The 24,882-nt window shown below is 39.3% G+C and overlaps 3 protein-coding genes across 3 annotated transcripts in view; all 3 read right to left on the bottom strand.

Moving 5' to 3' along the window:
- zcchc24 (zinc finger, CCHC domain containing 24) overlaps nt 1-6,069 on the bottom strand; it is a 42,083-nt gene extending 36,014 nt beyond the window's left edge. The window contains exons 1-2 of the mRNA XM_079842956.1: nt 5,553-6,069; nt 2,238-2,438 (exon numbers count right to left, since the gene is read on the bottom strand). Of these exons, the coding sequence (XP_079699082.1) occupies nt 2,238-2,438; nt 5,553-5,789 (438 nt within the window). The 5' untranslated portion in view covers nt 5,790-6,069. The remainder of the gene's footprint in view (nt 1-2,237; nt 2,439-5,552) is intronic.
- Nucleotides 6,070-6,496: 427 nt separating this feature from the next.
- Nucleotides 6,497-12,615, bottom strand: LOC307142253 (piggyBac transposable element-derived protein 4). The gene is made up of 4 exons (XM_079842951.1): nt 12,495-12,615; nt 11,680-12,199; nt 8,559-9,512; nt 6,497-7,984 (listed from the first exon to the last, which is right to left on the bottom strand). Exons 2-4 carry the CDS (start codon nt 12,098-12,100, stop codon nt 7,197-7,199), a joined length of 2,163 nt encoding a protein of 720 aa, XP_079699077.1. The 5' UTR covers nt 12,101-12,199; nt 12,495-12,615; the 3' UTR covers nt 6,497-7,196.
- Nucleotides 12,616-13,216: 601 nt separating this feature from the next.
- LOC307142254 (peroxisomal N(1)-acetyl-spermine/spermidine oxidase-like) lies at nt 13,217-17,942 on the bottom strand (the record flags this gene model as incomplete). The annotated part of the gene is made up of 7 exons (XM_079842952.1): nt 13,217-13,630; nt 13,775-13,929; nt 14,123-14,235; nt 14,545-14,800; nt 15,320-15,516; nt 15,621-16,166; nt 17,779-17,942. The coding sequence occupies 7 exons, from the start codon at nt 17,940-17,942 to the stop codon at nt 13,484-13,486; spliced, it is 1,578 nt and encodes a 525-aa protein (XP_079699078.1). The 3' UTR covers nt 13,217-13,483.
- Nucleotides 17,943-24,882: the final 6,940 nt, after the last annotated feature.

The following is a 24,882-nucleotide window of genomic DNA, read 5'->3' as shown; positions in this document are numbered from 1 at the left end:
TCCTCTGAGAGAAGATCAGACTCAGCATGTTCGTCATTTTCCAACTGTCCTTTCTGGTGTGAATCGAGGGCGAATCATTGCATCTGGACGGGTAAATACATGGATGCGCCATATGACAAATGCAAAGTAAATCACAGAAAGTGAGACTCCAGGGGGAGGTAAAATACATCAGTGTTGAAATGAGTAGGTGTGGACACTATCGTGGGACTGGACGTTTCTTGTGTTTCCACTGACATCCACACAAGCACCTGAAATTTAAAACATGACAGTTCTGACAGTGATTTACAGACCGGTCTCGGGCAAGTTTTATAGCCTGCGGTGTTTTGTCCTAATAAAACTTAACATTTGTTCTTTTAGTATTTGTTTTCCTAAGCTGTTTAGCATGAGAGGGTTATACCAACTTAGTTAAACACTTAACCATTGTGTAGATTGCTTTAGACCAAGGATTTTTAGACTTTAAAAGCCAGGTTGTAGAAAATGTGAGAGAAGAAAAAAAGGATTTCATATTTTATCAATCACACAAGTTAACTGTTAACTGTAAATCTGCTCTGGAACAGCACACTATATAAATATAGTTTAATTGAATTGAAAATATTCTAATATTAGCATTACCCTAATAGTGGATAATAAAATGTCAAAATGTTCCATATAATATTTTAACAATTTGCTTTGGCTTCAGTACAGTAACAATATAAAGCCAATTATTGAATCATTTTGGTAATAAACATAAATAGGTCTTTAATACATTAAAACATTTGTATTTCATGTGTAAAGAGCATTATATATAATGCACAGTTTTGCACAGTTAATGCACAATCCTCATATTTGGGGGTACTTTGCATCAGATGTTTGAAATCCCCTTCTTTAGAGAAGAGCGCAATAGCTAATTTATTGGCAATAACAATAATATCACAGTCAACATAACATGACCATGACTGCTATGTTTTCGTAAATGAATCCACAATTACATCATAACACTGATACAACTACGATTCAATCTGTTATAAACCTAATGGCACATGAGCGATATTTTCCATCACCAGCAAACACCCTTATAAAAACAAACATCAGTGTATTTCAGTGCACAATGTTGACAACGTCAAAGGAAAAGTCTGTAAATTACCAGAGCCGTGCTCAAAGAGGTGGAGATATTTTATCATGATAGGACTTTTAGCAGTCTGCAGGGAACCCTCATCATCTTTCATAAAGGGAGGTTTGCCACTTTAATCCCACATCTGGTCTGCATTACCATTCCATGCAGCTCTGACTTGAGTCTGGGCCTGAACAAGAACCTCACCCTGTCTCTGTGTCCAAAGACTATAAAACTCTAACGGCTTGAAATTAAAGATGACTGTCTCCTTCACAAACACTTGTATTTTATCTTTGTTTCTGGAACGTTTGCAAGTTTAACACAATTTTTTATTCATGAAATCAGTGTTGGAATGAAGAAAAAGAAAGATAAGAAAAGGAAAAAACTCATCCAGCTCTCTGAAATGCCTTCAAACGGTGCTCTACTTAAAACTACTCATTTGTGTCTAAAAAGTCAAACTAAAATAGTTTTTTAAAGGATATATTTTGCCTTGTCCTGAGGGTAAACATCGCTCTAAGAATGCTCTTGCAATAGTCGAAACAAGACAATTAAAGGTCAGGGAGTGGTTTCTCAAGATTTCCTATGCATTTCCTAGTAAAACTGTGAATTTAAGCACATTTAACTCATAAACTTGTCACCTGTTTATCTCGAGGGCAAAACATTCTCACTCTGGCATCTCCAACTTTTGCATTTCTTGCCTCACTGAGTCCATTCATACCACATCAACTTGAACATTTGTTTAAATGTGTTGCCTTGTAAACATATTCTCATCCATCAATACATAACCACTGCTTTATGAAGCTTTTAGTTACATTTCCAAGAACCGCAATGGCTAATATCACCTGCAAAACATAGGGGGCTAAGAAAATGATCTGAAAATGATTGCACGCAACATTTCTCACTGAACACATTTTATGTGTGATATTCCTATATTTTAATGTTTTTGTTATTATCGCCTGATGTCAATGTTGGACACGAGAGAAAGAAAATCATATTTGAAAAAAGCATTGCTCAGTGGCCTTGTGTTACCTCTCAACGCTTAGCACAGTAGCTCTCTGAGTTAACTTGATACACATGACTAAAAAGACAGAGAGATGCCTGTTTGACAAGTAGGCCAATGAGGCAACATGTCTCTGTGGCTGCTTACCTGAGGGCAGTCTTTGATATAGTGTCCCTTGTTGAAGCAGAGATGGCACAGGTAGTTTGGTGGAGGTCTCTTGCTGGGCTTGCGTGGCTCAGAGGACAGGGAGAGGTCGGAGAAGTGGTCCGTTAGAGAGTTCAGCCCATCCACTATGTTGTTTAGAGAGCCGTACGGGGACACGCTTTTGTATAAACCATTATTCAGGGCCTGCAGAACATAACAGGGAATCCACAATCCAAAAATTAGTTAATCCAAATGTGAACACAAAAGCAAAAAATGAAAGAAACAATATATTTAAAGGGTCAGTTTACCCAAAAATGAGCTTTCTGCCCTCCATTGACAGCCTGTAATTACCACTTACAAGCCCCAGAAAGGTAGTAAAGACATCATTAAATTAATCCATGCGTCTCCAGTGGTTTAACCTCAATTTTATGAAGTGACGTGAGTGCTTTGTTTGCACACAAAAAAATTTATAAGTAATAGATTATTTACAAAATATTTGTAAAAATGTGTTCACGCAACTATGTCTGCTCTCTCGTCAATGCGCATACATCGTGGTGCTGACGTGAATGCGCATTGGAAATAATATTTGGTAAATAAAGTGGTAAATTGTGTTTTTAGAACAAACAAAGCACTCGTGTTGCTTCATAAAATTTAGGTTAAACAACTGGAGTAACATGGATTACTTTTCCGATGTCTTTACTACCTTTTTGGGGCTTGAAAGTGGTAGTTGCGTCAATGGACGGAAAGAAAGCCTCCATTGACGCAACATTAAAAAGGTCTTCTTTTCTGTATTCTGAAGATGAACGAAAGTCTTACATGTTTGGAACAACATGAGGGTGAGTTAATTACAGAATTTTTGTATTCTCATAATATGCTGCTCTCAATTAAATCCATCCTATAGGCAAAATCTAAAAATAAAATGTGATTTTATAATCAAAAACAATGTCCTCGGTGACGTGGAACTCTATTAGGCATATTAACTAATCAATGAGATTCCTAATTCAAAATCAGTTCCTGAATTGAGGCGGCATAATCCACAAAAGTCAGTGATCAGTACATCAGTCTAAGATTTGACAATCAGATTGCTATAACCACAGAGAGTACAGCAGATAGTCAAACACAGGCTACAGAAACAAATGTTTGGATGGGAAGATTTTGCTTGAGTGATGTCTTCCTCTGGTTATGGTTTGGAAGGTAGTGTTATTGTTGAAGTCTCATGTTGGACAGCCCTGAAACGTTACCAGATAACTGTCATCTAGTTCCCAGCAAGCCAGGACAATAAACAGTTTCTGCACATCTCTCTCAGACAAGTCTCTTTTCATCAGGTAGATCAACTCTGGATACAACACATATTAGATCTTTATTAGATCTTTCTTTTGTAGCTGTACATGTGGCAATAATTTTTAAGAAATATTTAGACGTGTTTATGTTTAAAATAAATTGGCCTATAAAAGCTGTGTCATGGCAAATAAGCATCCCGCTGTTATGACCGACAGACTAAAAACACCAACAAGGAATTCTGAAAAGGCAAGTGAAATGTACGGAGTTCTCTGTAAACATTAAACTAAACTGCACAGCCATGCTTTAAAAGTCAAAAACCAAACGTTTAAACGTCATGAAAATACAACAATTACGATGGTCAGCAGTTACGTCTAAATGCATTCATTGAATTATTAGCAACTTTTATACAATAATGCAACCGCAATACTGATTGTAGCTGTCAGAAAGGAATTTGGCTATGTCTCTCCTGAGGGATATGGCCCTCACACACATTTACACCAGTGGAGGACATCTTTCCTCACCCCTTCACACAACTGGAAAGACAGTCAAGGGGGTCACTCCTAGTCTGTACTACTGCCATTCATATCTCTCTCTCTCTCTCTCTCTCTCTCTCTCACTCACACACGCACACACGCACACTATTAGTTAACACTTTCTCAGAAGAGTTATGCAAACAGAAATAATGCAAAAATCTACATTTTCTAGTTCCATCCTATACAGATAGATTTTGGCCTCATTTGTGTAATTTATGTAATAACGGGATTTTGAAAGCATCTTAACCCACCACAAGTGAGAAAAACAAATGAGAGGGGAAAAAAAGAAAGGGAGAGAAAAAGAAAAGAGGGGGAAGGGAGAGAAAGAACTGTTTTTATTAACTCTGATTACGAATGAAAGTTTTGCCCTTCCTCAAACTTTCCACTAAACATCAACACTTAATCTCGGTCTCAGCCACAATACTGTCATTACATCATTAAAAAGAAAATGTGTTCGCATCTTCAGGCTTCTGGAATTAATTCTCTCATTTAGAAAAATAACTTGAAGAGTACAAAATATTCAACTGACTTATGGTTCCAGGAGCGCTCAGAATGTCATAACTATTATATTTAATCTGAAAAGCAATCCTAATTTTAGTGATAGTTGAAAACCACACCCATCTTCCAGATTTTCTTTTGTTCTATCTAAAAATGTTTCCCAAAAGTACATTAATCTCAGTTGAATCTTGAAATATTTTTAATTAAAACATGTAAACACTTCAACACCATCTAGTTCATAATTGCCCTTAAAATGTTCTCATAACCTATCTCATAGCACTATCTCCTTTTTGATAATACAATCAAATCTAGTCATTCAGAGACGATTACTGTTTATATTTACAACTTCCCATAAGTGATAAATAATGCTGATCGAGTGTCATGTCTTCAGCAACTATAGCAACATCACAACCGAGCAACATCTTTCATTATCCATAGCTCAATTATGGCAGCCCACATTTTTAGGCCTATAGAGATCAGCAAGCAATAATCAAACCAATACTGATGTATTGGCGTTTACTTGTTCAATTTAAGCAACAAATTAAATGCAAGTAGTCTTATGATGAAACTAAGATACTTTCATGGATGGCTGCCTCATTTGACTGTCCACGTGCTGTTACAAAACAATAAACTAAGTGTGCAAAGCTGCAAGCTGGCACGGTTTTAGTGTGCTTTTCAAGGGCTACTCTTTTCGCATAGTAGGCTATTGCATAATTGCAAAATAAATATTAAATGTAGCCTATTATCACACGAGAATAAAGTATACATTATAATTGTTACCCATGTTTCCCATGACAAAAGAAGAAGAAGAAAAAAAAGATTAATATTAAAAGATTATGTAAGTCAGCCAAAGCAACAGTGTATTAATGTAACCAAGACTAGTCGCGCGCTATTAGACATGCATAGTCAACTGCGCTTTACATCTTATTCCAGTCGACAGGGACCGTTATCGCCATTAACATATTTCCAAAATACATGAAATGTAGGAGGACATAAAACGAGTTACCTCATTTCTCTGCAGCTGAAAGAAGTTGTTGAGATAGTTGGAGTTGAGAGAGGAGCTCAGGTCATTGGCAGGAGTTTTGCTGTAGTTCAGGTCCGGGTGGGAAGAGTTGGGCTCGGGTCGGAAGGCATCGAAGGCGCTCGTCTGATGCGTGTCTTGTAAAGAAAGGTAAACCCAGTTAAGAAGCTGTGCAGGCTGGTACACTGAGGTACTGGTGTCTATAGCAGACAACAAGCTCATGTTGTTACTGTAACTTTTACTCTTCCACTGTTGCTTTTGGAAAAGGCAAACTTGTTCAGAGTCTACTGTGAATGCGGCGTCCGGTTTTCCACACCCAAAAAAATCAGCGCTTCTCTCTCTTCTTCCAGCTCAGACCCTATTCCTTCGCTGGGATCCGTGTCCCAGGTTTATATTTACACAAAAGTCATTGCTCTGACATGTCAGAATAAAAAGTTTTAGTCCGCTGTCCACGGCCCGTTATCTCGCTTTATTTGCACTGTAACAGCAAGGAACTCATTGAATATTCATATGGCGTCTGCGCGCGTCATTGTCTTAAACAGCCAATCAACATACCCCTGTTTAACATATGAGCTTGTATACAGCGACAACCTGTTGATTACTGGCTACTTGCTAATTTCAACAGAATATTCATATTTATCACGGAACGTATTTAAAAACGCAACTTCTTACAAAAATGCTTAGTTCGCTGTTTTGTAAAGTCTAAAAATATTTTAAACTGAAAGATTTGTAAATATATGCAATTGCTACAGTTTTGGCAAAGCACTAGGCATATTTCATTTAAATAGGGCCGTTTAATGTTTTACTGTTGAATAGGCCTACTACTAAAACTCTTAAGAAAATCCCCCTCCACTAAACAATTTACCAGTTCACATGGAACAGGTTTGTGGTATATGTGAAACTAAACACCTTGAGGAAGCCAATAGGTTGATGTAAGCAAATGGTTTTGTTTATTTAACAACAGGGGTGAGATTCTTAAGTGATGATGATGACCCACAAACGGACCCCCAGAGAAAATGTGCCTGAAAAACGCCTGAAAAAAATTCAAACATCAGTTTAACATTTATTTAAAATATAATCAACCATATTAAAGCACAGAAGTATAATGATAATAATAAAGAAACGAAGAAATAAATCCAGCACATGAAGGTTGGAGTTTGTTGGACCAGAGGGCTTTTAAAATAATCTAAAGGATTCTCACACAACAAACTGATTATTTCAACATTTGATTAACTCACCTGAGGTATCTTGGCCTACAATGGCTAACTGACTGGTGCTCCACCTTGTGGCGTTGTTAAAATACTAGACTTGTCCTTTTGCAGACACTTTAGATAGAACACTTCATTCACCTAAAAACGAACAGGTAACATTACCCTAGTATAGATGTTTGGTAAATAACTCAATTTTGATCATTCAAAATGTTCAATCGAGTTTAATCCATAACATGATAAAATATCAACGAATTCATTATAAAAGACAGATTTACATTATGCAATTAAAGATGAATTAATTTAACCCAAATGTACAGAACACTGAATCTTTTAAACATAATTACTTAAAAAATCTTTTAGAAAAGTAACGTGTCAAAAATACAGCCCTTATCGATACAGCATAGACATATCGAAGCTGCTAACGCATGCACTGGTAGCAAATCACAACTATGTGACTGTGTTCTCTGCAGACAGGTTTACTGCATTCACAACAGTAGCTGCTCACTTTCCTGTCTCTTGCAGATCGACAGTAATAACATCTCTTTCTTCTTCTGTTCCGACAGCTCTTTTCTTGGATTTCAGAAGTGACAGCTGACAGTGATGTAGGTACCCCACACCTCCCCATGGCTTCAAGAGTGTTCTTGGATAATCCATGGCTTTCTTCTCTGCGCCTATGCATCTGAGGCTCTACAAGCTCTTTCACCAGCTCCTTTATGAACATCCTCTGGGTGTTACGACCACCTCCCGTGAAGCTAGGCTGCTGAGCATTGAAAATGGAGTAGGAGTTCACAATGGCAATATTCAACATGTTATACCACAGCAGCATGGGCCATCTCTTTGAACGGCGTTTGCAGGCGTAATTGTTGGCCATTTGCAGAACATTGTTGACTCCTCCTTTGGTGCGATTGTAATACTGGAAGATCTCTGGCTTGTTTTTAGCACTTGTTTCATTCAGCGCTTTGCTGGTATGCAACGTACTTAAAAGAATCTCTGCCTTTTTTCTTTTTGGTACGTAGCTCACCATGGACACATTGCCACAAAAACCAAACTCAGAGGTATGCAGTGCTCGTAACTTGGATGGCTTCATAATCGGTGGCACATGTGGATTCTTAAGGTTAAGGGTCCCGACCATGGTCAAGTTTTTCTCAAAAAGATTCTCTGCCAGAGGGATACTGGTGAAGTAGCTGTCCATTGTAAGGTTGAGGCCTATCATGAGAAACAAACACAAAAAAGCAACAGTTTGGTTACATTGGTTTCACATAAAAAATGATGATCTGGCACAGTGTTCGAGGCTCAGGGCTGGTATCTAAAAGGATACTGATTTGATCCAACTAGTATGAACTATGTGCTTTTGAGGAAGGCAGTTAATTCATAGTGTCTCAAAGGGTAAATGTAGTGCTAGTGGCTTTGGCTAAAACCACCTGATGACTGGCTACTTCCTGTTTTCCCTGCAACTGAATCTTAAAGTGCAATGGCAGAACAAATCTCATTTTACGTGAGTTGTAAATTTGAGTCTTTATAGAGTAAAAAGAAAGTGTCTTGCTACCGAGTTCTCATGCATGCACAAACAACATACAACACGACCAGATTCATGAATAAATAACCCTTAAAATAGAACAGTATTTATTTAAAATATAATTTTTTGGGACATAAATATAATTTCTGTCACTTTTGATCAATGTAATGCGTTGCCATTTACTGAGCTATCCTGTATACTGCATATGACTTGCATCGAAAAAATAAATAAGTAATAACTTCTAGGAAATTCACAAAAAATTACCTTTTTGCTGAAGTCCACTGGATAACTTCAGAACTGTGTTCTCTGCAAGGTTCTTTTTAGTCTCCTCTCCTGACTGTCTGCCTGTGTAGATGACGGCATCAATGGCGTAGGGGACCTCGGCATCACACATCCAAAAGATTTTTATGCCATAGTTGGTGTGGAGGCTTGGCAAGTGTTGCAGAAACTTGCACTTCCCCTGGAATGGCACGAGCTGCTCGCCCACAGTGACACAATCCTTGGGGATGAACCTTTTCCTACAGTTGATCAGGAACAGGTCCCACACATCTCGGAAGGATGCCATGTGGTCTGATGCCTCTCTTAGCACTCTGGTTTTCTTGTTATCGAATTGCAGGCATCCGTGAAGGTCTTGATATCTTCCAACAGACATGGTAGCTCTATACAGTGGGTTCTGTAACGGATCCAAAAACAGCTCCCGTACTGGGACATCACCATTTCTCTCCAAACCGATGAGAAGGCTTAGACCAATAAAGGCATTTAGCTCTTCTTTAGTGACCTTTTGCCACACTTTGCCTTTTGCTGACGCCGTTCTCAGTCCGCCCAAGTTGGTGCATTGCAGGATTTCATCAATGATGTTTTCACTTATGAAAAGTTCCCAGGCATCTTTAGGCGTCACCAGTAAAGACTCTAGTTCAGGCCCTTGACAGCTCTGTGAGAAGGTCCTAGTGTCACTTTGAGGTGGATATTTGCTCCAATAAGAGTCTCCTTTGCTCCATCGACTCAATTGATCCTCACTCTCCTCATCACAGGATTCCTCAGATGAGAACTCAAAGTCTGAGAGGACAGTTTTCTGACCCTTTGTTACATCTGGGACACTGCTGCATTCTGGGCCATCACTATCAGAGACCTCCGATTCTAAATCAGGGGCAGCAATGGATTCATATTCTTCTCCTAGTGAAGCTGTAACCTCAGCGTTTCGGTGCACTATGGATAAAACTGTAAAAATATAAACACAAGAAGCACAAAGTTATATTGGCATCATTAAATTTACAAGCAAATGCAACATATGTATGTATGGTACCAATTGATGTGCATTAAGCTTTTAGCACAAACAGAGCATAACTTGCATTACCTTAAACACACACACACAGAGAACTTTCTCTTTCCTCTTATCTAGCTTAAACACAACTGATCCAATACGCTATACATATTACTTCATACTAAAACGATGTTTTCAAAAGGTGCATTTTTTTATATATACTTTTTTGTAGTCAACATCAGTTCTATTGAAACTGGCTGCATATTGGGCCTTTGCTTACTCAGCAAAACAAAAGGGGAGGTCAGAATGTGCAGCATTGGCCTCCCTCTGGTGGAGAAATGTTAAAATAGCTCAGCCTAACATTAAGTCGTCGTTTCAACCCTGTATTACTTTCTTCTGCGGAACACGACATAACATTTTGAAAAATGATCTGCTTATCTGTATGTGTTTCTTCTTACACTGAAAGCCAGTGGGGATCAAAACTGACTTTCATTGTATGGACAAAATGTCTTATTTTGCATTTCACAGAAGTCATCATACAGGTTTAAAATAAAATGTTGGTCAGTAAATGAGAGAGAGAGAAAAAAAGTAATCTACTCTACTGCTCAAAAGTTTGGGGTCAGTAAGATTTTTTGTTGTTGTTGTTAAATGAATACTTTTATTCAGCAAGCACACATTAAATTGATCAAAAGTGACAGTGAAGACATTTATAATGTTACAAAAGATTTCAAGTTTAAATTAATGCTGTTCATTTGAACTTTCTATTCATCAAATAATTCTGAAAACAATATATCACCCATAAATATTAAGCAGAACAAGTGTTTTCAACATTGATAGTAATGAGAATGATTTCTAAAGAATCATGTGACACTGAAGACTCGAGTAATGATGCTGAAAATTCAACTTTGCCGTCACAGAAATAAATTACATTTTAAAATTAGAAGAAAAAAAAATGGATTAATATAATCACAAAATTACATTTTTACCTTTTTTTTTTTATCAAATAAGAAGCTTCTTTCAAAAAACTAAAAATCACTGGCCCAAACTTTTGAGTGTACATACAGATACAGAACATGGGTCAAAGCGAAATTACATTTATTTCCAAACCATCACCATTCTATCAATACTTTACTCAAGCAAGGTTTGTTTTCAGTGTTGATACTTTACATCAGACAATTTAGGAGTTAAATCTACACTGATTTGTGATATTGCTATGCCACATTTGATTCATTTGAATAAGCTGAAACATTTCTTCAAACAAAAATTGTCAGAAAGAGAAATGAGACTTTGGTCTGTAAACAGAAACTTGCTTTTTAAACATTAAAAAAATATATGTAATAAGCAAGAGTAAGGGCTATAATAAATACATTATTCAAGAGTGAAACAAATGATTTAAACCACCATAAAAAAAAAACAGATATACAAAAATCCTGCTCAAATCCCAAAAATAGTAACGCACATTTGACGCTTTACATAGGGAAATAATCTTCCTTTAAGGAAGGAAGGAAAATTTAGACCGTTTCGTTGTTAACAAATATGCCAATACACATCATGGACCCTAGTCAAGATGGTCTTTCATATGCAACCTGTAACTATACCCATATTTATATGCTTTACCACACACAGAGCACTGGAAAGGTTTCTCCTTTGAGTGGGTCCGTTTATGTTTGTTAAGTATGTAAATGCGTTTAAAACCTTTCCCACACTCAGAACACATAAAAGGTCTCTCTCCAGTGTGATCTCTCTGGTGCACCCTTAAGTCATAGATGTCAAAAAACCTCTTCTCACACTGGTCACATGGAAAAGGCCTGTCACCGGCATGTCTACGCAAATGTATTTTCAAATAAGAGGGCTTGGCAAACTTCATTTCGCACTGATCACAAGTGTACAGCTTCTGTCGCCTGTGAATTTTCACGTGATCCGTGAGAAGATCTGACCGCTGGAATTCTTTCCCACATGTTTCGCAAATAAATCGCTCTTCTTTGTGCGGTTTATTGGATCTTCTGGCTTTACCTGATTTCTCTGGATGTTGTGTGGCATTTCCCTGCATTATTAAACATTTGATTCCTTCACTTGACACATCAGAATTCATTTTAGTTGATATAATTTGTTCTGTCGTCTTACTCTGCTTTGTCGGACATCTTATTGTATGGCTTGATGCAATAGGTGCTTTTCTTTTTCCCGTCGTTCTCTGCTTGTCTGTATGTTTTTTACTTTTGCTTGATGAACCAGTTTCTCGGTTTGGTTGATCAGGAGAAGTGTGTGAGTTTGTTGCGATTTCAAGCTCTTCTTCCATCTCAACTGGAGGCATTAGGCCATCTGGCAAGATTTGCACACCAAGGTCCAAAATCTCTTCCTTAACATGCGCAGGAGAACAAGGAAACGTTTCTAGTTCATTCCCATCATTCGATAAAAAGTAATCTTGATCAGGTTCCACTTTAACTTGTATTTCTGATTGAATGAAGTCTGTTTGCAGTTCATTTTCACTTTTTAAGCATCCACTCATTAAGTGCTGTGAGATTGCAGATGGCAAACCTTGCTCCATTTTAACAAAGCCTTTAACTTTTGATGCACAGATTAAAAGCGCTCATTCAGATGTAGTTGTTGAGACTGGACATCAATCCTTCCAATGGCTGAAACAAAACTATAACAAAAAAGGCAGATATTAGTATTCGGTTCAACGATGCATTTGCCGTTTTTTATATGAAGATTACTTGTTGATAAGAATGGCAATGCAATCTTAACATCACCATGGAATTTCATACTAAATGTAACGTTATCTACCAAAACAACCAGAAAATGCACTCGTAGTAAATAAACATTTGGTAACATCACCGCAAATATACAAAATATACAGACCGTTTCCTGTTTTGTTTAGTTATGTTTGGTTTAGGTAACGAATAAAAATATATATTGCATGCGTATGACAGTCCGCTCACCAGTTATTGGCATTCAGTAAAGTTACTTTTAATGTTGTCTTGCTGAAAGATAAGCCATATTCCATCGTTGGATCTTCTTCTTCAGTGGCTTTATAACGAGTTGAGAAGCAACTACATGTGTGCATACCGCCACCTACAGCGCAGGAATGAGAACACCCCATCAATTCTATGTAAATAAGAAAGGGTTCATATATCCTCTGCGCCTATATTCAAGACCAGTTTTAAAATAATATTTGGTGTAAATTTTAACTTTCAACTAAAAAATAGTGGGCATTATGAATTCAGCACATTCCAAAGCCTGTAGTTTACTCTGGATTTCAACCCTCCCCTCTGCATAGCCTACAAACGGCCAAATATCGAGTTCCACAGCCACTGCTACTATTTATTTGATTCTACTTTGCCTTCATGCGAATACAAATATCCAAATACATGGTAATATTTGTAATGTCCAAATATTTTAACTGAATAGACCTACTAGTTGAGAAGTGTCCTTCCTTCAATACCTTACAGTATGTTACAAATAGCATCATGCAATAAGAATAATCAAACATTTTCTGAGATTATGGTTTAAAAAAATATAAACCCAGAAATAATCCAGATGATATGAACATTTTGAATGTTCTTACATCAGTCTACCATTTCAATGAGAAATGTAACCAGAGCTTAGTTTGTTTTGTTTTTAAAAATGTTTAACTATAAAACACATACACAAAAAAAAACACACACTTCGTAAACATTTAATATAAAAAAATTTCAGATCACAAAAAAAATTACATTTGTGCAAAGTACAGGCATTCAGTAAGAAATGATTTGTAATTTCGACATATCATTTGTTGAAATTGGTTTGAACGTGTCATGCAGTACATTCATGATGTAATTCAGTGATTACACTTAGATTTCTATTCCTCTTATAAGGCACAAAATCCTTCATATTTGATGAAAATTACTTGTGTCAATCCTTCCAGCTATTCAAAACTTGAGAACAGTTTTCACAGTTTAGATGAGAATGACCCAGAAGCAGGAGTGTAGTGAGATATAAGACGCTCTGCTTCTCTCCAGCCACTTAGCAGCGCTCCATGCACTGTAGAGAAGAAAGACCTGTGTGTGGCTTCACCTGCAAATAACAACTGCAAAGGCTGCAAAAAAAAAAGAGGGAAAAAAGTGTTGTTCATTTTATAAGACATTATCAATTAAGTCATTTAAAGCAAGTTTAAGAGTAAAGGGAAAAATGCTTCCAGCATATAACTGAAGTATGGCTGCTCGATTAAACATTGACAAACCTTAGAATTTGATCCTTTCAGTGGCAAGGGTTCAGCAAGGTTATCTATGTCATATCCTGAGCAACCTTTGGCCACATAGCTGTAAGATCCACAGGAATAGGGCTCATGGAACCACTGAGATCTTAAAAGCTTCCTTGGTGTAATAGTTGGATTTCCTGAAAAGTGTAAAAAAGCTATTGGCACAGTTTTTTGTATTTATAGTTATTTATTTTTAATGTGGTTAAATGTCACAAATGTACTTATTTTCTTTAAAAAATAATCTGTATATTTACAAGTATTACATTTTGCATGTGGTCTCAGACTTTCAGACCCCATCAAAAGATGTCCTATCAAGCTGTAAAAGTTTACCTGTAAATAAGCGAAGGATCTGTGTGACACTGTGCAGCACTTCAAATTCAGACAGAGTTTCCATGTACTCAGATTCCCGCCCTGCAATCCATCCACAGATCACGTGTCCATATCTGCATCAGAGACATCAGAAAATCATATTCATAATGGTTTAAATGGCAGTATTGAAGCAAATTGATAACAGGAAAATAATTCAACAAAGTTTGTTTCTGCTGTACAGCAGCTCTAGGAGAAAGTAGTGTCATTGTCCATCTTAAGTAAGTTCAGTGTTGATTAATTTTGTTTTTATAAAAATCATTAGTTATTAATTTAGGCCATTTATCAATACAGCAGCTCTGGAGAAAACTGTGATGTCATCGTCCAGCTCAGTTCAGCTCTCATACAATGGTGTCAATGCAGTCAGATCGATAATATGGTTTTACCTGTCTGTGGGCTTCAGTACAGTGAACCTATTCAACTTTCTAATCCAGGACATCTTTACATCTGAAACAACTTCAGCAAGATGGGTCTCGTCCTCCCATACGAGGTAGATCAACTCACAGTCTTCATCCCAGAACGGCTGCTCAAACTCAAGAAAGATCTTGTTGTTGGTCCCAAAGCCCATTCTCTGGATGGAGTGCATTTTGTGCAGTGGAAGAGAAGGGCTCAGAAAAGTGTTCTGGTGCTTCTTCAGGTAACCTGTAATGGAACAGCACATGAGTTATAGGCCCGACAGAAAATGATAAAGCTAGCTACATAATGAAAGTTATTTATTTTCATTCATATAATAAAAATTATCAAATATAAATATTAATCTTTACAATGTAATGGCAATTATATATATTGTCCTATATTAAAGCTATGTTTTCAAGCAACATAATGAAAATAAGAGAAAACCTAATCAATCATCTGGCTTTATAAATCATACAAAAATGAGGGCAGTACTTTTTGTGATTTATATTCAAAAGCATAAATTGAATAGATTATGCCATTTACAATTACAGAACAAAATATTGATACAAATTAGTTCAGTTCTCTTAGTTCTTTTGGTCCGACCCAAAAAAAGAAAATATACATTTAGTCCTGGTTCGCTTTGTGTTCACACTGTAATATGACATGAACCACTCTAATATAGCAATCGCACCAGGGTTCGAACCAAGCATGCCTAGTGTGAACACACCCTAAGTCAACAAGTCATGCTGAATGTACTATACGTACCCAGTGGGACAGTGACAATAACATGGTCTGCTGCAAATGTCTCTCCATTAACACATTCAATCATAATGGGTAATATTTCTTTAGAGTTTGGTCCATTCTTGGTGTAGTTCCAATGAATGCACTTCACTGGCTTGTTGTACAAGACTATGTCATTGGGAAGTTCCTTCATCATGTGATCAATTAAACCTTCATAACCTCTAGTGGGGAAAAGAATGCATGAACACATTAAGAAAACTTTACCAGATTTAAGAAAGGATTGTTGGAATTGAATAATTGAGATATACAGACTCTGACCACTCACCCTGGGAAAGTGCAGTCCAGTCCTGGAAGAGTCTTGTACATGCCAAAGGCTCCCAAGCCAACATCATCCATTGTGTGTGTTCCGCTGACACAGCACTCCTTCTTGAGCAGTGCGTTTATCATGGCCATTCTTATCGCAGTGTTAGCCTGGTCCCCCTTCCACTCCTCCGGGGCCAGCCGTTCAGCCTCTGCCTTGACAAACTCTCCAACACTCGGCAGAGGTTCTCCACCACTGTCATGGAACTGCTGGCTCCTTTCCAGTAAGTTCATGAAAAACTCCACCGCTGGCCTCATCGTCTCAGGCCCCAGTTTCCGACCTGAACTGGTAAACCAGTTGGGAACAAACAATGGATGACCACCAATGTCAATGGCCTGGTTTTCTTCAGACATTGACTCTTTGTCAAGGAGCTGGTAGTCGCATGCCAAACGAAACACTGGGTTTTCCTTTGATGGGCCATGGATCCAGTTGGCGCCAATCTCTACAATGTTATGACCTTGAACAAACAAAAAAATAAATAAATGTGATAAAAATAAATATGACATGCATCTAATGGAGGTATTTTCTCAGACTTATTCAAGTCTTGGCAACAACAACAAAATCTACTGAACATTGAAAACACTTTTGTGCTTTTGTGCTTCAATAACAATGTTGTCACGCTGTAAAGAAAAAGTTGTCACAATGAAACTTGCCCCTCTTTTCAGGAAAATGTAAACAAAAAAACAATTATACTTAAAAACAACACATGAAACAGCAATACTATTAAAGGTAAGGATTTTTATATTTTTATTTTGTGGCCAAGAAATATTTTGCTTAAAGGGTTAGTTCACCCAAAAATGAAAATTCTGTCATTAATTACTTACCCTCATGTCGTTCGACACCCGTAAGACCTCCTTTCATCTTCGGAACAGAAATGAAGATATTTTAGTGTAAATCTGATGGCTCTGAAAGGCCTCCATTGGCACAATGGCACTTTACACTCTCAAGACCATTAAAAGGTACTAAAGACGTCGTTACAAAGTCCATCTCACTACAGTGGTTCTAAAATAACTTTATGAATCGGCGAGAATAGTTTTTGTGCGCAAAAAAACCCTAAATAACGACTTACATAGTGATGACGATTTCAAAACAAGGCATCATGAAGCTTCGAAGCGTTATGAATTAGTGAGTCGAATCAGCGGTTTGAATCGCCAAATTTCAGCAGTTTGGCGGTTCGACACGCGATCCGAATCATGATTCGGCTCACTGATTCATAACGCTTCGAAGCTTCATGATGCCTTGTTTTGAAATCGTCATCACTATGTAAGTCGTTATTTAGGGTTTTTTTGCGCACAAAAACTATTCTCGCCGATTCATTAAGTTATTGTAGAACCACTGTAGTGAGATGGACTTTGTAACGACGTCTTTAGTACCTTTTAAGGGTCTTGAGAGTGTAAAGTGCCATTGTGCCAATGGAGGCCTTTCAGAGTCATCAGATTTCAACTAAAATATCTTCATTTCTGTTCCGAAGATGAAAGGAGGTCTTACGGGTGTCGAACGACATGAGGGTAAGTAATTAATGACAGAATTTCATTTTTGGGTGAACTAACCCTTTAATAAATTGTATAAATTTGTAACATTTACAACACGTGTAACAACTTGCCCCAAATTGACATTTATTATGCATTTGTTCTCAGAACACGATTCAACCAAATGTACTTGCCTAGTTGACCCTTGCCTTAATCTATTCCATTGTGTTTTTTATTGTTAGGGGTTTACTTATTAACCCAACAGCTATATGAAAAACTAGACTTTAAGTCAACGTGCCCTATTTGCATATGCATACATTTAAAAGAACAAATACTTTAAAAAAAAACTTGTACACCGTCAAGCTCCGCCCACGAATCCAGTGGCTCCATGTTAGTTGAAAAATACATAATTGCAGAATACTGAAGACTAAATATCAGTATAATTATACATTATTAGATTCTAAGTTTAATAAATAAAATATGCTAACCCAGTTTCCTGTACCTGTGCCAAGAAATTATAAGAGACACGGCATATAAGCGAGTCATCTTGTAGGAGGACAAATTAACAAATAAAACATAATTTGCAAAAGCAAAATGTCTTCAACAGTGATTGCAGACAGATAACTTTCTCATATTTAAAAGCATTACTGTACATACCTAGTCTACCCGTTCGTATTCTCCCACCACTTCTTGCAGTCGCTTCTATGATGTGAACATTACGAAACCCGTGTTTAAGTAATTTCTGAGCAGCACCAATTCCTGAGATGCCGCATCCAATTACAAATATTTGAGAATCACGAGCTGAATGTAGTGCCATTGAATCTGTTTGTGCACGACACCTTCATGAAGCACTGAACTCACTGGTCTGTCGCTCAACGCCCCTCCCCCACTCACGTGAACTGTACTTGACCCACGAAAACGTCACTTTGAGTCCTAGACGCTCGTCTCAGAATCATTCCATGGAAATTTGGTTCCTCTCAGATACTTTATTACAAACAAGTTAAACAAATCCACTTTAAAGGGCATATTGCAGGTTAGAGACTCCAGTGAGTCAATGTATAGAAAAATTATGTAGGAACTAGATTTTAAAATAAACTTATCAATATGCTATTAAGGCTTTTGGAGTCGTTTTTGTGAGAAAATTTTACTTCCGCATCTAAAAATGCCAAAACCAGATGTGACATAACGAGAGGGAGTGCGGTGACTTTCAACGATAGGAAAACAATGGATCGCAATGACAGTTCGGACGCTGAGGACATTATAAATGTTTATTAAAGGGTAAGTTCACCCAAAAATGAAAATGATGTCATTAATTACTCCCCCTCATGTCGTTCGACACCCGTAAGACCTCCGTTCATCTTCGGAACACAAATGAAGATATTTTTTGCTGATGGCTGAGAAAGGCCTCAGATAGGCCTCCATTGGCATTCAGTACATTTACACTCACAAGACCCATAAAAGGCACTAAAAACATTGTTACAAAGTCCATCTCACCACAGTGGCTCTACAATAATTTTACGAAGCGACGACAATAGTTTTTGTGCACAAAAAAAAATCAAAATAACGCCTTTATCCAACTTGTTCTTGTCTTCCGTGTATGCCTTCACGACGCATGCGCGAGAATATGACGCAGATCCGGCGTTCGGACACATGACCCAGAAGCGATTTGTTTACAAGCAGAGGAAGACACGCGTATCTAAGCTGTTGAATTCTACATTGATCGTGCTTTAGGTCTTGGCGTAGTGCTCAAAAAGTGTGCATTTCATGGATTCCTGAACGCCGGCGCTACGTCAAATTCTCGCGCATGCGTCGTGGAGGCATACATGGAAGACAAGAAGAGGTTGAATAAAGTCGTTATTTTGATTTTTTTTTTAGCACAAAAACTATTGTTGTCGCTTCGTAAAATTATCAGCTTTCAACAAAATTATCTTAATTTGTGTTCCGAAGATGAACGGAGGACTTACGGGTGTCGAACGACATGAGGGCGAGTAATTAATGACAATTTTCATTTTTGGGTGAACTAACCCTTTAATACTCATATGGCAGACCACAGCCATACAATTATGACACACAATTAGGGACAGGCCAGGATTAGACAGAACAACGATCAGAGAAGACAAATTGAGTTGTTGTGTGAGGAGAAACAGTGGAGAACAGCGGCAGGTGTCTAACGTTAGGTGAGAGAAGTGTTAGCTTATATATATATATATATATATATATATACGCTAGTTAACAATATGAACACTCTGCTCAGATTACAATACTGTACAGATAATGATCATGTATCAGGCAATAGCAAAGCTATTATTGTCATCTAGTATTGATACTTACCAATAACAGAAACTAATAGGCTTTGACCATCAGGAAAAGTCACACTCATTAATATCCATCCACACTAAACGTTATGTGATATAACTTTAGCGGTTTCTCTTCACGACTGATTTGGTAATTAGCAAATGTTTAAAAAACAAGACTCACGTCACGGTGCAGGGTGCACAGTTCACGTTTTCTCCGAGCTGCATCTCTGACGGATCCGTGACCGTTTTGCCATCAATACTGCCGACATTGGGTGCGTCTCAATCAGCTCCCTAGTTCAGTAGTCAGGGCACTGATCAGGGAGTCAGCCCATTGACTCATGTCCTGATCAGTGCCCTGACTACTGAACTAGGGAGCTGATTGAGACGCACCCCTGGTCTTTGCTGTATCAGCAGTTTAACATGAAGTATAGCCCTCCCTGTACGTCACCTAGCAGCAGCAGCGCCACGTCAGACACGCTTCTGGTGTGTAAAGACATAAAAAACGCCACGCTCACGACACGTAGCCAGTGTGTAGCCGGCCTTATATGATTATAACAATGTTTGACTCAATCATATCGCCGGGATGATAATCCTCCAGTCTAAAGCATTAGAGTATACACACCACCACGTGTTTCTAGGCAGATGCAGAAGAGAAGTCCCGTTTCTTCACCTGCACAAAAACGTCACCATGCATAATTCCTAATATTTTTTTTTAGGAAACCTGTGGACTCGATGTCCTGACAGGCTGGACACAATAATTTACCATGACAATGATAAATTGGAATAGAAAAACTACCAAAAATACACAGACTCGTACTGAATACCAACCTGTTCTGCACTAAGCCAACAGAGCTCGGCAAGCGACTCCCTCTCGTGACGTAATATATGATGCAATGTTGAAAAAAAAAGCGCTTTTTACAAGCGGCCAACGAAACGGCCACTTTATCTACTAAATTTGTGCTCTTATGTCTTTTTAAAAAAAATTAAATCCTGCATTACCTTTTCATATGGTATTTTCATACAAGGTTATATATTTATCTAAAAAAAATGTTTACCTGCAATATGCCCTTTAACGACGCCTTTTTGCCATAGACAGTAAAAGAAATGGACAGAGCGACTCCATAGACTTCAACGGGGAGAATTGAAGTCAGGTAGAAGCACTGACTTCCTGATGGCTGAGTGTACTGCGCAGACTCAGACTGAGCTTGACGACGTAGATGTGACGTGATCAGCCTGTCCGACAGTGGCAAGTCTTCTAGTAGTTGTGCAACCTAAAATCTGAATCACCGAATCTTGCAGAGACAGAGAGGGTGAGCAGGAGCAACTTTTGATGAATGAAGCAGGATCTGCAACATCTCTATCTGTGTTTATGCCTCCACGTCCCCCCGATTGCCATAGACAGTAAAAGATTGCCTACGAGCTTCTCCTCGGGTCTATACGGTAATTTGCTCAACAGCGCGACACAGTCGCGTGGTTATGACGCAATCGTTAGCCTATATTTTACAAAAACAGCTTAAACGGGGCGATAGTGTAAGATACAAGGTAATGGAGCCTTTTATACATTGTCGTGTTTGTTTAGAAATAAACAATGGACGAATGGAGTCTTTAAACGCCTCAGATGTAAAGATATTCACTGTCAAAGTGAGGCCAAAATGAATGGGAGTCAATGGGATGCTAACGTAAGTTATGTCCATAACTATGGATCTATGAGACCGAACGATGACCGTCACCACGGTCTTACCTTGAATGACGCCATTCTTCCGCCTATCCTCGAGACCTAATAACAACTAATAACAACCTAATGTCAGGTGACTGACCCTAGGGGTTGGCTATATAACATCCAGGTGAACCACCACTTCCTCTTGCCTGGAACGCCCAGTTCGTCCCGAGTGACAAAGGATGGTGACGGTCATCGTTCGGTCTCATAGATCCATAGTTATGGACATAACTTACGATCTATTTCGAGCTCACTCAGACCGTCACCACGGTCTTACCTTGGATGACTTATACCACCAGGGTCACAAGGGACTAATATCTTTCCCTTTTCCTGTACACCTGACCACAGATAGAACAGTGGACCCAAAAGAATTCGGATTTGTCACATTAATCCTATAAAATCTAGTAAACGTGCATGGAGAGCTCCAAGAAGCTGCAGCACAAATGTCTGAAAGTGCTACCCCCTTAAGTGCCGCCCAGGAAGTAGCCATACTCTTGGTAGAATGAGCAACAAGATCAACAGGGATGGGTAGATTTTGATTGGAATATGCCTGTGAAATTGTATCCACTATCCAATGAGACAATTGCTGTTTAGACACAGGTTTGCCTACACACTTCTTGTCAAAACATATGAATAGTTGCGTGTGTGACTGACGCAATGAATGTGTGCGCTCAATGTATGTGTGTAATGCTCTAATCGGACATAGATAAGAGTTATCCAATCCCGCCCCTGAACAAAGGGGATCTGGACGAAAAGCATCAAGTTCAATCACCTGATTTATTGTACTAGGTCTAAGGACCTTGGGTAGGAATGACGGGTTTGGCCAGAGAAAAACCCCTGTTTGTTCTGCCTTCCATCTCAGGCAGTCTTCACTAACTGATAAAGAGTGCAATTCACCAACTCTTTTGGCCGAACATATCGCCAGGAGAAAGACTGTCTTCCATGTCAAGAATTTGAGATCGGCCTGTTCCAATGGTTCAAAAGGTACTTCCGTCAGTGAGTGTAGAACAATAGAAAGGTCCCAAGCAGGAGACCTCATAACTCGTCTTGGGTGTAAACGGTGTGCACCCTTAAGGAATTGAACCACTAAAGGGTGTTTGCCAACACTTACACCGTCTATTAAAACATGAAAGTGGGAGATAGCTGCAATGTAGACTTTTATGGTATTAACAGATTTCTCAGAATCCAATAATGACTGAAGAAACTTGAGAACCAGACTTGTGTCACAATTGGCCGGATCTAGTCGTTGGTCTTGACACCATGTTGAGAATACTCTCCACTTGCTAGAGTAGTTACTCCACGTAGAGGGTGCCTTAGAACTATGTATAGTCCTCAATACAGCTTCATCTAAGTCTTTAGAGAGGGACTGAGTAGAGGCCATACCCAAAGCTGTAGCTTCTCTGGACTCTGGTGCCAGATTTGGCCCTCCGCTTGAGAGAGGAGATCGGCCCTCCTTGGTAATGGTAAGGGGTGACCCTGGACCAAACGCACAAGAGCCGGAAACCAAGGTTTCTTTGGCCATCTCGGAGCCACAAGTAACACTCTGTGACGGCCCCGTGCTACTCTGCTGAGCACTAGTGGAATCAGAGGTAAGGGAGGAAAAGCGTATAATAACTCTTCCGGCCACTCTTGAGATAGTGCATCTATCCCCAAGGGACCTCCCTGACTGTTCAGGGAATACCATAGATTGCAATGTGTTGTCTCTGTGGTCGCAAACAGGTCGATCTTCGCCACACCAAACTGATCCCATATGAATCTCACAACTTCCGGATGGAGCCGCCACTCTCCCGGAAGAGGTCCAGTTCGAGACAGCAGGTCTGCTGCTATGTTCGCAACCCCCGGTATGTATACTGCTCTGAGTGATGAGAGTTTTTGAAATGCCCAAAACAGTAACTCTTTTGTCACCTGGAGACAGCGTATTGATCTGGTGCCGCCTTGGTGATTGATGTGGTACACTGCAGCCATGTTGTCCGTCCTCACCAGCACATGTTTGTTTTGCAGCCATGGGAAAAAAGCCTTCAGAGAAAGGTACACTGCTCTGAGTTCCAGTACATTGATGTGCTCTAAGGTCCAGGGAGATTCCCAGAGACCCCTGATGGACCTGCCTTCCCAAACTGCTCCCCACCCCATCAGAGAGGCATCTGTAGTTATCACAGAACGCCTTGCTGGAATGTTGCCCAAGGGAACCCCTTGTGATAGCAACGCCTTGTTGTTCCAAGGGTGTAACATTTGCACACACCTTCGTGTAACCCTTATAGTCACTTGTCTGTGTAATTTGGGGTGTAATTGGAAGCTGTTCAGCCAGCGTTGTAGAGGAAGGGCTCTGAGAAGGCCGAGTGGGATCACAACCGCTGCTGCCGCAATCATACCTAACAACCGCTGGAATTGAATCAGCTTCATTGTCTTGTCCACCCAAAATGAGCGAACTATATTGATCAATTGTACCACCCTCTGGGGTGATAGGGATGCAGTCATCATTTGGGAATTGAGTGAAATTCCCACAAACACTGTGTGTTGTCTGGGATTTAGATTGCTTTTTTCCCGGTTCACCTTGAGACCTAGAGACTGGATATGTCGAAGTACTATTTCTGTGTCCTTTATGGCTTGACTGCGAGATGGAGCACAAATTAGCCAGTCGTCCAGGTATAACAAAATTTTCAACCCTGCACACTGAAGGGGACGAAGGGCTGTTGCAACCACCCTGGTGAAGACCCTTGGAGACAGAGACAGGCCAAATGGAAGGACTCTGAACTGATAAAACTTGTCTTGAAAGGCAAAGCGAAGAAACGGATGATGATCCTGGCATATCGGTATATGGAAATATGCATCCTTTAAGTCTATGGAAGTGAACCATTCCCCCAGCTCTATGGACTCCAGAATTTGAGCTGTAGTTAACATTTTGAAAGGTAGTTTTTTCAGGAACTTGTTCAGTTGCCTTAAGTCTAGAATGGGTCGAAGCCCACCGTCTTTTTTTGGTACTAGGAAATACTTAGAATAAAACCCAGTGAGCTGTTTGCTGGCTTTTATCTGTACAATTGCCTTTTTCTGTAATAAAACAGCGATCTCTTTGGCCACAATTTGTGCCTGGACTGGGTCTTTGACTATGGTCTTTTGAACTCCTGAAAAAGTAGGAGGGCGTCGCCGAAACTGTATCCGGTATCCTGTCCTGATGGTATCCAAGACCCAAGGATCTGATGTTACCTTCTCCCAACTGTCCAGGCATAGTTGGGAGCATGCTTCGGCGACTCCAAGACCGCTATGCATTACCTCCCTGGGATTTGAAACCCCTGGAAGTACGCCCCCTAAAATATCCCCCCCTGACTGGAGTGTGCGACTGGTCAGTTTGGGGAGCTCGGTGGGCTTGTCTAGAACCTCTTCCACGGAATTGGTATCCCCTAGTCCGTCCTCTGTCATACCCCCAAGGTTCCGAACGAGGAAAGTGTGAGGGCAGAAAGGATTGAGCAGCTCTATGGCCATATCTGGAAGGTCCGCCAAATGTCTGCTGAACTGATTCTCTCCTGCGTCTTGCCTGATCGGCAGTATCCAGCACAGACTGGGAATCAGCATGGAATACCCGGCCAGGAACAACTGGCATATTAGTCAGTTCCTTCCTAATAGTCTCCGGCAAAGATGTTTGAGCCAACCATATCTGTCTTAGGGCTAACATAGCCGAAGACATAGATGCTCCAATATCCCTGGTAAGCTGTGAGTGCGTAATGAGTGCTGTGTCAATCAGATTTATA

This window comes from Gobio gobio (assembly GCF_949357685.1).
Source record: "Gobio gobio genome assembly, chromosome: 18".
Taxonomy (NCBI): domain Eukaryota; kingdom Metazoa; phylum Chordata; class Actinopteri; order Cypriniformes; family Gobionidae; genus Gobio; species Gobio gobio.
The sequence above is the reverse complement of the archived record's forward strand: the minus strand, read 5'-3'. Positions and strand labels throughout refer to the sequence as shown.

Coding starts and splice junctions, on each gene's coding strand:
- LOC307142253 (XM_079842951.1), bottom strand. CDS start 12,100: ATGGAGCAAGGTTTGCCATCTGCAATCTCACAGCACTTAATGAGTGGA. Junction 9,513..11,679: donor AAGATGTCCGACAAAGCAGA/GTAAGACGACAG, acceptor ATATTTTTACAG/TTTTATCCATAGTGCACCGA. Junction 7,985..8,558: donor CAGTGGACTTCAGCAAAAAG/GTAATTTTTTGT, acceptor TTCTCATGATAG/GCCTCAACCTTACAATGGAC.